The 12,611-nt window shown below is 40.9% G+C and overlaps 1 protein-coding gene across 12 annotated transcripts in view; it reads left to right on the forward strand.

Moving 5' to 3' along the window:
* Window positions 1-10,219, forward strand: part of CPLANE1 (ciliogenesis and planar polarity effector complex subunit 1) — a 56,961-nt gene extending 46,742 nt beyond the window's left edge. For 9 of the 12 annotated variants that reach the window (XM_035100551.3, XM_035100550.3, XM_035100554.3 and 6 more), the window contains 14 exons: window positions 1,231-1,349; window positions 1,490-1,691; window positions 1,894-2,135; window positions 2,251-2,332; window positions 2,922-3,080; window positions 3,978-4,011; window positions 4,282-4,413; window positions 4,896-5,061; window positions 5,906-5,967; window positions 6,685-6,849; window positions 7,467-7,564; window positions 7,709-7,831; window positions 8,849-8,991; window positions 9,741-10,219. In XM_035100551.3, coding sequence (XP_034956442.2) covers window positions 1,231-1,349; window positions 1,490-1,691; window positions 1,894-2,135; window positions 2,251-2,332; window positions 2,922-3,080; window positions 3,978-4,011; window positions 4,282-4,413; window positions 4,896-5,061; window positions 5,906-5,967; window positions 6,685-6,849; window positions 7,467-7,564; window positions 7,709-7,831; window positions 8,849-8,991; window positions 9,741-9,881 — 1,868 coding nt within the window. In that variant the 3' untranslated portion in view covers window positions 9,882-10,219. The remainder of the gene's footprint in view (window positions 1-1,230; window positions 1,350-1,489; window positions 1,692-1,893; window positions 2,136-2,250; window positions 2,333-2,921; window positions 3,081-3,977; window positions 4,012-4,281; window positions 4,414-4,895; window positions 5,062-5,905; window positions 5,968-6,684; window positions 6,850-7,466; window positions 7,565-7,708; window positions 7,832-8,848; window positions 8,992-9,740) is intronic. The other 3 variants (XM_035100556.3, XM_088652704.1, XM_088652705.1) reach the window with 1 other exon arrangement.
* The last annotated feature ends 2,392 nt before the right edge of the window (window positions 10,220-12,611 follow it).

A 12,611-nucleotide genomic window follows, 5' to 3' on the forward strand; every position in this document is an offset into this window, starting at 1 on the left:
GTCCCCTCCTCCCCCAATCCCAACCCAGGCGAGTCAGTACATCCATTCAGCCTAGTCTGTAAAGGCTTCGGCCTAGTATGTAAACAGCTGAGGTGCTGTTGAAAGGGAAGGTTCTATAGGTGTAGTACCAGTGTAGCTGCCGCTAGAGGGCACTAGTTTGCAACCTGGTTCTTTTCCCAGCATGCACTTTTGGTTGAGTGGTGCGTTCTGGAACAGGGTTTTTGGGGGGTTTTACCTGGCGGAGGTGTGACATCTGTCTTTGAAAACTTTCTAAGATCCTTCGCATGGGACGTTGTGTCTGAATTTGGACGCAATTGGTCAAGCGGTTTCGGTGAAAAGTGGACACACACCCACATGCTCTTTTTACATTTATATGGTATATATATAGATGATTAAGAGCGAATGGACTCCCCATCACACATCATGTTGTTTTCTGCTGAGAACGTGCTTGTGGAGAAGAAGGGTTAACTTTCCGATTTAATTTTCTCTGTCTTTGAAAGCAGTCTTTTCTCCCTTTGAAAGCAGTTACAGTGGTATCTCAGTTTAAGAACTTAATCCGTTCCTGAAATCCGTTCTGAAATGCGCTTCCACTGTTTGGATTCTGTACTTAGACCGAGGTAAAGTTCGCAAATTGGGACACTACTTCCGGTTTTGCAGAGTTTGTAAACCGAATAGCTCGTAAACAGGGCTGTTCTTAAACCGAGGTACCATTGTATTTGCCTTGATAGGTAAAGGGTTAACCCACTCCCCTAGGGCTGCTGCTCCAAACAAAATCACAGGTCCTCTGTGGTTGCTTTTAACCAAAAAAAGGAAGAATTACCGAGCGATCCAATGATGCATTTGCTGCATCTAGTGCCCTTGAAAAACTAAAGTTTTTCTGATGGAAATGAGCACCATCAGTCAAGTAAACTCTGCCAGAATCCCTCTCTGGGGGAGATGCATGAGGCTTATTCCCACTTGTAGTACAGGGAAGGGGAACCTGTGGCTCTCCATGTGTTGTTGGACTCCAGCTTCCATCAGCCTGAGCCAGCATGCCCAGTGGCATGCGGAAGACAATATAGTAACTAACCCCCACTGCTGGGCACAGGAGGAAAATACCTTACTGTCATAGCATATTCAGGTTTTCAATGTTCTTATCAGTCCTATTGCTACTGTGTCCAAATATATTTTCCAGCATTCCTGGATATTTACTGCCCATGATGACTTGACCATTTCTTTTTCTTCACACAGAGCTTTTACCTGCAAGTGTTCCCCAGGCATTGCCACCAGATGTGTACTTGAACCTTACTTTCCCTGCTGAATCAGGAAATGTGTGTTTACAATCCTCATCTGATATTCCATCTGATTTGGTAAGTTATGAGAAATATGTGCTGATGGTGCAGCAGTACATATATACAACATGTGTGTTATATTCATGCATCCACTGAAGGGGGAGTAGTTCACTAATTTCATTTAATAATTTCATTTTTATCTTCTTGATGTGGTTTAGACTGGACGAAAGTTTATCAATGTGATTGATATAGAAGATGATGATGGTGATCTTCTGAAAAACTTGCCAGATATTTCTGAGTCTGTTCCAAAACACATTGCCACTCAGCCTGTGAAGTTTGAATTCCCAGCTTCTGCAAAATTGCATCACATGGCAGCATCTGTTACCAATACAATTCCACCCGAAGAATTTGAGACAGAAGGTGAACAATTTTCATTTTATTTCAAAATATTCACTTTTAAAACTGGTTCCTTTTTGATATTGTTAATTGAACAATTCCTCTGAGAATGTGCACCCCTTCATAACACATTTTAAGTTCTTCCTGCAAAGCTGTAGCATTCATTGTTGTATATTGTTTCGAGCAGTTAATGGAAAAGCATTTTCCCCACTTTTTTGATTCAAAGGAGATCTTCAACCTGAATCACCACAAGCGCCACCCAAGCCAATAGAGACAGAGATTCCTGGTGATCGTCTAACATTGAACCTCCTGAACGAGGATTTCAGCACTGCTTCCTCCACAGGACCATTAGCCAAAAAAATGAGCAGACAGCACATTTCTGCCAAGCTACAGGAAATGGATAGGCAGCTACTGGCCCTAGAGAACGTGGCAGAAAGAATAGAAAAAGAATTTAGCAGTACTAAACTGGTAGGTTTATGCCTTATATACTTCCTTCTGCTCAAAACTTTTTTGTGCCTGTGTTAAAGATTGGAGAGATATTTATGTTTAAAGTGTGGCTTTGTTATCTCTCTCCATTTTTTAGGTTGTGGACACTGTAGAAGATGTAGGTACAGGAGAGGATGACATCTCATTCTTTGCCCCAAGTGTTAAAGTTTCCAAAGAAGGTGGGTCTTGTTGATTTTGCTGGCTGATCTATGGAAAGTTGAGTGGAAGGGATGTGGGCTTGGGGTGAGAATGGTAGGAGTTTGTGAGGATGAGATGGATGGAGAGAGGTTTTGCTGGATAAAATATTTTGAAATGAATAAAACAGTGTAGGGAGCATTGGGAAAGGGTAAAATAATACAAATGTATTAAATGTATTTTGCAAAATACAAATGTATTTTGCAAAAATAAAGAAGTGTCTTATGATACCTTCAAGACCTTGGTTCATTTCATGCATCTGAATGAGACTGCCGCCAACAAAAGCTTATGCCCATAATGAACTTGGTAGTTGGATAATACCCTAAGTCACACAGAGCAGACCTATGTAAATTTAATAGACTTAAGTCCATTGAGTTCAATGGGTAAGCTCTGAGCATGATTAACACTGGATTTTTATTTTTTAAAAGTCTTATAAGTGTCACAAGACCCTTTCCTGGTTTTGCTACAAGAGATTCACACAGCTGCTCCTCTGAACATATTGTAAAAATGTGTTTTATTGCTTCTCAAATCAATGTGCATCATTTGGTTTCAATTATCCTTTTGTTGAAACAGAGCATTATCCAACCTGTGTGATTGTGGAGAATTATACAGAGGAGGAAAGGAGTTTAGGAACGGAATCATTTCAAACTAACTACATTGCTTTGCAAACGCCCTCTGCTTCTCCTTCAGCATCAGCTTCTAATCTTCCCAGAATCAAAAAGTCATCTTCTGGTACCATTCCCTACTTGTTGATTATTCTATAATCATGCTGCTTATTCTTTTTAGTTAGCATTATTTGTATAGTAGCCACATTTCATCATGATATGTGGAATAGTTCTGCTTCCATAACATTTATGACTTTGCCATTTCATTCAGACATATTTGAGGAAAGTGTCACGGACCTGTGCAAGATGATAGATAAAAGCTGAGCCTGGTTGGGAAATTATTCTTTCCTATGTTGTTACCTCTGTTCTGCATTCTGCTTCCTCTGATCTTTGCATATTAAAGGGCAGAATATGATACTTACTCCTCCATAATCCCCCATATGAGGTGCCCAGTCTTCATTACAGTGTTCCTTACACAGTCTTTGTTCCTACACAAAGACTTGGCACGAGAGTGTTGCATGAAAAAGAGATTTTTAATGGCATTGTACCACAGATGGATGGTTGAGTCCTGGTGAAACATGATTGGAGGGTCACAAAAGTCTGTAGGATTGCTCTGTTCATCATCAAATGACAGGCGTTTGAAATGACAGGCTTTTTAATTATGTGGGCTGCCAAAAAATAGTGGCAGTGCTTAAATGGTTTATTTTAGAGTAGTGTCCTCTAAGTAACAGTCCCTTTTTAGTGATATTTATGCTATGGTTTTAACACTAAACTTGGTAGTTGTCCTGAATAATGTAAAGCTGTCTAATACAAAGGTGATGACTAATTAACAAATCCAAACGCTGCAACTCCCAAGATCCCTGACATTAGGTTGACAGGAATTAGCATCCAACAGCATTTACAGGGTCACACTTTTCCTGTTTCTGTCCTAATGTATTTGTACAGTGTCCCATGTTGGTTGTATCTTATGGAGCATTTCTTTTCTGCAATCTATGCTGTCAATAAATTCTGTTTCTTTTTGCAGATATTAATGTTAGATCAGAAGAACTGGATAAGAGGTATGTATGAGAAAATATTTCATTGAAATAGTTTTGTCTGGAGAACTGGAATTGGGGAAATAGCCTTTGGGAGGAAGGATTAAAAAACACCTGCCCACCCAAAGTCCTGATCCAGATTGAAAGTATCCACAGATGCCTTTTTGTTTGTTTAAGTAAAGGTATGAAATTGCAATTATACATTTAATGTATCATCAAATTTGACTCCCTGGTTTTTTCTAGAAGTGGTATGTTTTTCCTATTTGCAGTAATGTAATTGCTTTTTAAAAATAGTTTTTCAGAAGATCCTCTGCAGATCACTGGCTTGAGTGGTGTTTCTGACATCATTGCTGATCTTCTACTTGAGGGTGGTATTTCTGCTTCGGAGCTGGGTCTCACAGAAACACAAGCAAAAAAATTTTCCAGGTAATTGCTACATAACCTGTAACATTGTGGTAGAGTGGTTGGAAAATCAAGGTTCAAATCTCCACTCAGCCATAAAGTTCACTGGGTGAATTTGGACCTGTCATTATCTATCAATCTAACCTACCTTATAGGGTAGAACCATGTATGCCACCTTGAGCTTACTGGAAAGCAGGCAGTAAGTAAATTACAGCTGAACCTTTACTGAGATTTGTGATAGACGTCTGTTATTAGTGTTACCTTGAGAGAGGTCCAAATCCAATTCTAGTTATGGACTAACCTTTGTTTTCTATGCACTTGATATTTTTTGGAAACTTTGTAGTGCTTTGAGATCAAAACAGACATATATAATATAATGTTATATTATATTTTATATAATGTTATATTATATATTGCTATGCTACTTTTACATGCTTTTAAATGTTATTTCATCTAATTATTTGAAGTATGTGTTAATTATGTCTGAGTTTTGTGCTGTATTCCAGCCTCTCCAGTGTAGCGAGTGGGCATTCACATAAAACAGAAAAAGAGAGAAAAGAGTTACACACTTGGATGAAAAGAAAGCGAAAGGAAAGGCTAGCTGAGTATCTGCAAACGGTGGCTGAACAAAGGGCAAAAGAACACAATCCATTTCATTTTAGAAGAGAAATGGTAAGACTAGTTACATTGTATTGTGATCATGTGGCTGAAATAATTCAATGTAGAAAAGCATTTTTAAAATGTGTTAAGACATCGTTCTCAAATATGAATGTCCTCATCAGCTTTCGCTGCAAATTCTACATTCTTCTGTACAATCTGTTACAGCTTTAAAATTAGCTGGATCCATTTGGTGCTGGTTCAGATACAGAAATGATCAAAGCTTATTTAGGTTGTGGGATAAAATATGAGAAGTTGATCACATAGCCTGATTCTTTAATCCAGGGGTGGCCTAACATACCAGTAGTGGGTGAGGCTAAAGCAAAAATGAGTACAGACACTCTTTTCTCTTTGTCCTTCACACATTCCATTCATTCATTTTCTGGTTGGAGTGAACAGTGCATTGAGTATAGGTTAGCTTCTCCTACAGCCCAAGAAAGACAGGGAACATGTAACCAAATTTGGGAGAGGGGGTTGTCTATGCAAGGCTTTAGACTAGATGACCACTGCAATTCTGTGATTCTGTAAGGGCAGCAGACACCACTCACTCCATCATGCAAAGATGCATTTACCAGACCTCTAACCCATTCAGTCACCCCCACCCCAGCAGTTGACTGAAAATTCTCATAGGTTGTGTCAGTTGAAAGTATAGTTGTGGACCATGTTTATTGGCTTGAAATGTTCAGAGGCAACCAGTTGAATAGTTTTTATTTGTCGAGTGGCCACACCTCACTTTTCCATTTGGGCACAGTTCCAAAATCCTAGCTCTGTAGCCAATTATGAAGATTGGAATGTGTAGCCAATTATGAAGATTGGAAAGAGAAGATAATTTTAGTAACTGTTTGCCTTTCTTATATAGCCACTTGGAATCACAACACAGAATATTAAATTACAGCAGAAAAAGAAATGTGAAAAAGATAAGTAAGTTATCGCTCAGTACCATTCCAGCCTTTCCATTAATTTTGTTCTGGTGTATGTGACTGCCAATCCCTTTACCCTGGGCAGGGGATGGAGTTTGGATCAGGCTGAGGTGTCTGTCAGCCTTGATGGCCGCTGTAGCTTCCCAGCAGCCACCAGCTGTCACTCTGTTGGCATGGAGCTCCCCTTCTGCCCACTCACTGTATGCGTCGATGGGCAGAAATGCCACTGGCTGCTGGATCCTAAGGTGGTCCTGTTGCTGTCACATGACAGCATTGGGCCCAACTGTGATGATACCCTGTCACCCTGTAAAGCCCTGTTGGTGAGGGGGTGGGAACTTAGGATTTCTCCATATAGACCTTTCAGATACCTGCCTGGAAATTAGATCAAATGAAGCAATTCTACATAAGGATAATTGTCTTAGACCTGGATATGAAATTCCAGCCCTGATGATTTGCTGAAAAATAGGCCTTGGGCAGAAAACGCTGACTCAAAAAAGGGGGAAAGATGATACATCTAAAAGTTGTATATTGGTGTCTGTCCTATTTCTCTGGGGAAGTTATACAGCAGGGTTGTACAACTTAAGGCCCATATATGAATTTTGATCCCTCTCTGCTTTCCCCTGAAGGTTAGACAGGGTTTGTTTTCTTTAAACTAGACGAAATGTCAGTAAAGAAACAAGACTTGTAATAATAGGCATCTTGTTGTTACTCCCTTCAGAGCCATGTTTTCTGAGCATCATAACATTAGAGTCTCTGAAGCTCTCACTCTGATGCATGAGCTGTTGTCCGACACTGTGCAACTTCCTTCAAGCGACTTTGAATCACTATCTAAAACAAGATCACCTCATGATTTCAAGAGAGCACATATTGCTTCTGCCGGAGGGTAAAGTATATAGGCTCCCCAATATCTTCAATTTCCCCAGAAGTAAAACCAATTGAGTGCAACAGACAAAAATATTCGCTGCTGCTTCCCCCACCATCTGAGTCAGGACTGCAGCATGGATGGCTAGATTTAAATGCACACACGCAAATATGCATGTTAATATAACATGTAGTTTGCTCTTCAGGCTATGGAGATTGTTGTGGATATCTGTGCTACTTCTAGTGCTAACAGCAAAAAGGGAACCTAATGTAGTGGTAGAGGATCTACTTTATATGTAAAGATCCCAGGTTCAATCCCTGTCATCTCAAGTTGAATTGGTAAGATGATGGAATCAGTTCTTTGTTGTAGATAATACTTGCATAGAAAGCCAAATAGTTTGATATAGTTTTCTCAGTAGTTGGGAATTTGCTTTATGCCAACTCCTCATTGCAAAAATGAACCATCTGAACACTGCAGTGGCACATGGTTGTCATTACAGACACAATGGTATTGTAATGTTACATGATTAGCCCCAGCATGGACCCTGCTAATGTCATGAGAAGCAGTTTTATGCACTTTTTTATATTATTTCTGAAACCAGTATTGCTATGATAGAAATGTGGTATATTCCCTTGTAGAAGTTGCAACGCTGCAAGGAGGAAGGCTGCTTCCAAAGTTAGTTTGAGTCAGACGAGATCCTTTTCCAGCCTGTCATGTGGCATAACTCCAAGAAAAGGTAAGAATGGAAATGAGATGGCCACAATGCCCAGATTGCACTGAACTTTTTTTGTGGGTTTTTTTTTGGGGGGGGGGGCTTATATAGTTGTACGTTCCATTTCCTGATCCATAAATTGGGTATTTTGTGCCTCTTCTGCTCAAGGCCGACTATGCCAAAGTCCTTACAGAAGAAAGAGACCAGAATCCCATCAAGGGGAGATGCGGTGGAAAAGCAGAAGGCACCCACAGCAGTGGTCAAGTCACAGGCTTGACTTCAGAAGCCAAGGTTTGTTTTGGACCAGTTCTTGCACTGTTCATTGGTGATCTCTACTTTCCTGCAGCGAACACTGAAACTTCTGGGAGGAAAGTTTTTCGTCTTCTCATAAGCTTAAAAAGTCCAAAATACATAGGTTAGGGGTTTAACTAAGAGCTGGATAATGAAAAGTCTTTACCAATCCTGTTTGCTGGAGTAGGGGACCTTTCCAGACCTTGATCTGGGCAGCTTCCCCAATACTTGGAAATGCAAGTGAGCTTGCCCAATAGTTAAAGGAGCTTTAAAAATGTTTGGTGTATTTGACTAGCTGTGTAAGTTGTAAATAGGGTCTTGAACTTGGTGTAACAATAAATAAATTCAAAAGCACTTTTTGTGCTTATGCAGAACCTTCTGAGCCTTTGAGGAAAATAATGATGTTTAAGATGAATACCATTTCAACATAACAAAGTAGCCAAATTTGTACTTGGTAATTACACCATTTAGTGGCATGTCCAGTGGGCATCACTGTCAAGACCAACATAATGGAGGAGGCTATGGGAGCTTTGTGCTGCAGTCCCTTGATTCTAGATTGAGGGCTTTTGACTTTGTTCAATACAGTAAAGTTTGCTGTGTTGAGAAGTTTATATTGCATCGCTTTGGAGCGCATCTTACTTCAAATAGTAAGCGGTTGAGGGGAAAGTTGTAATACTGCATGCACTGATTACAGGATCTTTATTCCTTCCATTTGTAACAGATTCATTTTCCTGCATCTCTCTTCTGTGAACTTGGAACTATAAGCAGAGAACAGTAGGCCCCAAAGTGTACCATGGCAGGGATGACTCTAAGACAGTTATAATTGATTGGGTAGAACAAGAGGGCTCAGTAGCCCATATTAGATATTCTAGGACAGGTGGAAACCGCTAGCAAATCTGACTTTGGGAGCGAGGGAGATAAAGGTTGCAGAATTTAGGTCCAGAACACTGATTAACAAGAGATAACTGAAGCAAAGAAATACTTGCAAATAAAGAATGTGCTCTCTCTCTCTTCAAGCTTCTGATGAGCAAAGAAAGTTGCAAGACACTGACACAACAACTCGCACAAATGTGGAGAGTGAAGACGACACCATGAGTGTTTGGAGCATTCCTGATGAGATCCAGCGGATACTGTATGGCGATTCCAATTCTCATTTCAAGGCAAGGGTGGAAACATAATTAGCCATTACTCATTCTGCATATTTGGGACAGTCACTTTATTTTAATCCTCTTTTCTATGCAAATGCACCCAAGAAGTAAACCAAAGAATCATTCATTGCCCCAGTGTGGTGTACAGGGGAGCTCAGAGCTGCAGGCTGATTATACATGAAGCGATTCTGGGGCAGGCACCAGCTGCTACTGTTTTGAGGATGAAATAATCAGAAGACACTGCCGGCTAAAAGTGCAGACCTGATAACTGGGGGAAGGTGCCAGCCCAAGCCAGTGGTGGTGGGGATCATGGCAGCATAGGACAAACACACCCTACTGTCCCTGCTGGGTTTCTGGGAGAGGGGGAAGAGATGCTGAAATAGAGTGAGCTCACAGAAACTCCAAATAAGGTCTTCTTTGCTGGCATTATGGACAGCAATGCTGGGCAGGCACGATAATTATTCTCCTGCTGTTAAAGCAGGACCTGGCTGCTGCTCCAAAGGAGTGGCTATCTTGAATGTTAGACCACCCTCTGAGAGGAAATATGGAATTTGGTAGACTATAAGTCAGAGCAAGGGAGGAGAGGGGGGAATGAGATCCTGGCAGTTGGTGGCCAAGCATGCCAAGTGCTTTTAGAGCATCAATCCTTGTAGGTGTAAGTATCTAGTTGGTGGAGAAAGCACTTTGGGGAGCTTAGTCTGGCTAGCTAAGCTCTATCTCACACACACTCCTGTCATTGATGACCTTTTATATCTCCACAGGAGTCTTTGCCTCTTGAAGATGCTTGCTCCATTGCCAGCCTTAATAACTTGGACAGTGTGTCTGAAAGTACTAGCAGCATCCTCAGCAAGCTTGACTGGAATGCAGTGGAGGCTATGGTAGCAAATGTGGAAGAAAAATAAAACCAGAATTTCTTGGATGCTCTGCCCTTTAAAAGGAAAGTAGGCCCAATATTATTTGGAAAAATATCTGATAGCTAACCACCATGGCATCATATTACGGCAAAATTCTAAGCAAGTAACATTTCTTTCCCAACCAATAAGCTAGCATATAAAAGCAAAATCACGGAATTATGCAGACCAGTACAATACCACATATACTTAGGCTTCTTGGAACATACTTGATGTTTGGTATATTGGGCAAAGAAAACAAGACTCATAGTTTCTGAAAGCAGTATTTAAATAGCATGATTTAAATAGCCACAGTTGCACAGTGATTAAAAAAGATAATTCATACCTAAGATTCTGACTCATGTTTTACAATTATTTAAGTAGTAGTTTGTAATAATGTAATTTTTTTTGGTGTTTTTGCAGAAGAAAGACGATTCTGGCAGGTCACTCACAGTCACAGCTTTATTGCATGTCCCCAAAGGCCATTACAATTGAATGACCCAACAAGGTTTTGTTGTTCAGTTGCTTTGAAGACTATGACTGATGCTGCCCACCTAGTCCATAGTCACCTATTTAGGCCTACTGTGACCATTTACAAAATACTAGTTCCTATAGTCCACTGTGCTGTGAATGCAAGGCACAACACCAATTGTACCTTACTCCATTAGAAGGGCAGATCGGCAAAAATTACATCCGAGACAGAAATTGGTAGAATGAGAAGTAAAATTTAGACTGCAATACTACACACACCAGGTGGCGCAGGTGGACCCAGGTGGCGCTGTGGTTAAACCACTGAGCCTAGGGCTTGCTGATCAGAAGGTCGGCGGTTCGAATCCCTGTGACGGGGTGAGCTCCCGTTGCTTGGTCCCAGCTCCTGCCAACCTAGCAGTTCGAAAGCACGTCAAAATGCAAGTAGATAAATAGGAACCGCTACAGCGGGAAGGTAAACGGTGTTTCCATGTGCTGCTCTGGTTTGCCAGAAGTGGCTTTGTCATGCTGGCCACATGACCTGGAAGCTATACGCCGGCTCCCTCGGCCAATAATGCGAGATGAGCGTGCAACCCCAGAGTCGGTCACGACTGGACCTAATGGTCAGGGGTCCCTTTACCTTTACTACACACACAAAACTTCAGCGCAAGAGATAGCAGTGAGGGGGTGGGGGGTGGAAGTCTTGTAAAAGTGCTGTTATAAACAAAATCTGGCTTTATTCCCTTATGGGTACATAAGAGCCCTTGCAGAGTCCTTTGTAGGTTCTCAATCGGTAGGAGAAAATAACAGAGGCCAACCAGAGAATATTGAGAAGCAAAGCAGCTAGTAAGCTTGATCTTTATTCAAATGGACAGAGAGCTGTTGCAACAGGATCCCTGGCTCATGTGCAGCGAGCAGAGTGGGGACCTAGAACAAAAGGAAGCCCTATCTTTTATACCCTTCGTTTTACATTTCAGCTGGACAATCTGACTTACTTTCTTCCCTTGGGTCTCATTTCATCTTTATATACCCTACAGTATATACAACACAACCCATCTAGTCCAACCTCCCCCCCCCCATATCAATGCAGGAATCCTGCCCACAGCTGTCCCTGGGGTGGGCTCAGGCCACCAGCCTTTGGGTTATGAGCCAGACACACTGACCCATCGTGCCACCTGTTTACATTTAAAATGGGATTAAGGACGTGTGGATCCAGAATTGGCCTCCAGTCACTTACGGACTCATTGTTAAAACTGTGTTTATGGAAAACAATCTTACTCGGCTACAAATGATCACCAAAGAAGAAGATAGGCTGTGATGCAGAAGTCCCCAAAGAGGGAAGTCTGAATAACTTAAGAGTGGGAACTTGATCTTTGAAACAACATTCTTAAAAGGAAAATCCAGATTAATAGAGAGATGTTAAGCACACATGGTTTCTAACTTGTTGCCCTCTATATATTGCTGGACAACAACTCCCACAATCCCTATTGGCCATGCTAGCTAGTGTTGATGAGAGCTGGAGTCTCGACAATATCTGGAGGGCAACATGTTTTCCTATTAATGTTATAAATCATCTAAACTAAGAGTTTAAGAGTGTCTGTTGGGAGTGGACTCATATCCTTCTTACCTGTGAGGAATTCTCAGGTGGCACCCCAAAGCAAATAACCCTGTACAGAATTGCTGTTTGCCTCCAGTGGTACTTGCTATCTTTGCAGAAATCACCTGGAGGCTGAAGGGGTATATTTGAAGAAAAACATAAGCCAACATTTAATTAAAAAGTAAACTTTAACTCAGAAGGGAAGAATACCCTTTGCTCAGTTCCAAGGCACCATTCCTGAAATTAGTATTGCTGTCCTCAAATTATCCATCAAATTATGATTTTTCTTGTCAAGTGCTCATCAATGGTCAGAGATTGCAAAATTTAGACTGTATAAAGAGATAGCAAACATCCATATTTTCTTATTCAACAGTTTTGCTTGTATATGTAAAAGGAGTAGGTGGAATTTATTTAGAATCCTTGATGCCCCTCCAGAAGCAAGACTCAACATATAATCCACTCGCCATTATCAATACCCACTCCCCTTAGGAGCTTGTGCTGGAAACACAGTAAACAACTTTGAATCAGTTCTGTGTAAACTCAAAATATCCAGGAACAGTTGCTGCAAGGAACAAGCTAAATTAGCAATGGGATTAAAATGAAATTTCAAACATTTTTGCTGTTAAATTGTATTCCACAGAAACAATGTTTAACCACTGAAGTAATACTAAGATATT

This window comes from Zootoca vivipara, chromosome 10, assembly GCF_965207765.1.
Source record: "Zootoca vivipara chromosome 10, rZooViv2.hap1.1, whole genome shotgun sequence".
Classification (NCBI taxonomy): domain Eukaryota; kingdom Metazoa; phylum Chordata; class Lepidosauria; order Squamata; family Lacertidae; genus Zootoca; species Zootoca vivipara.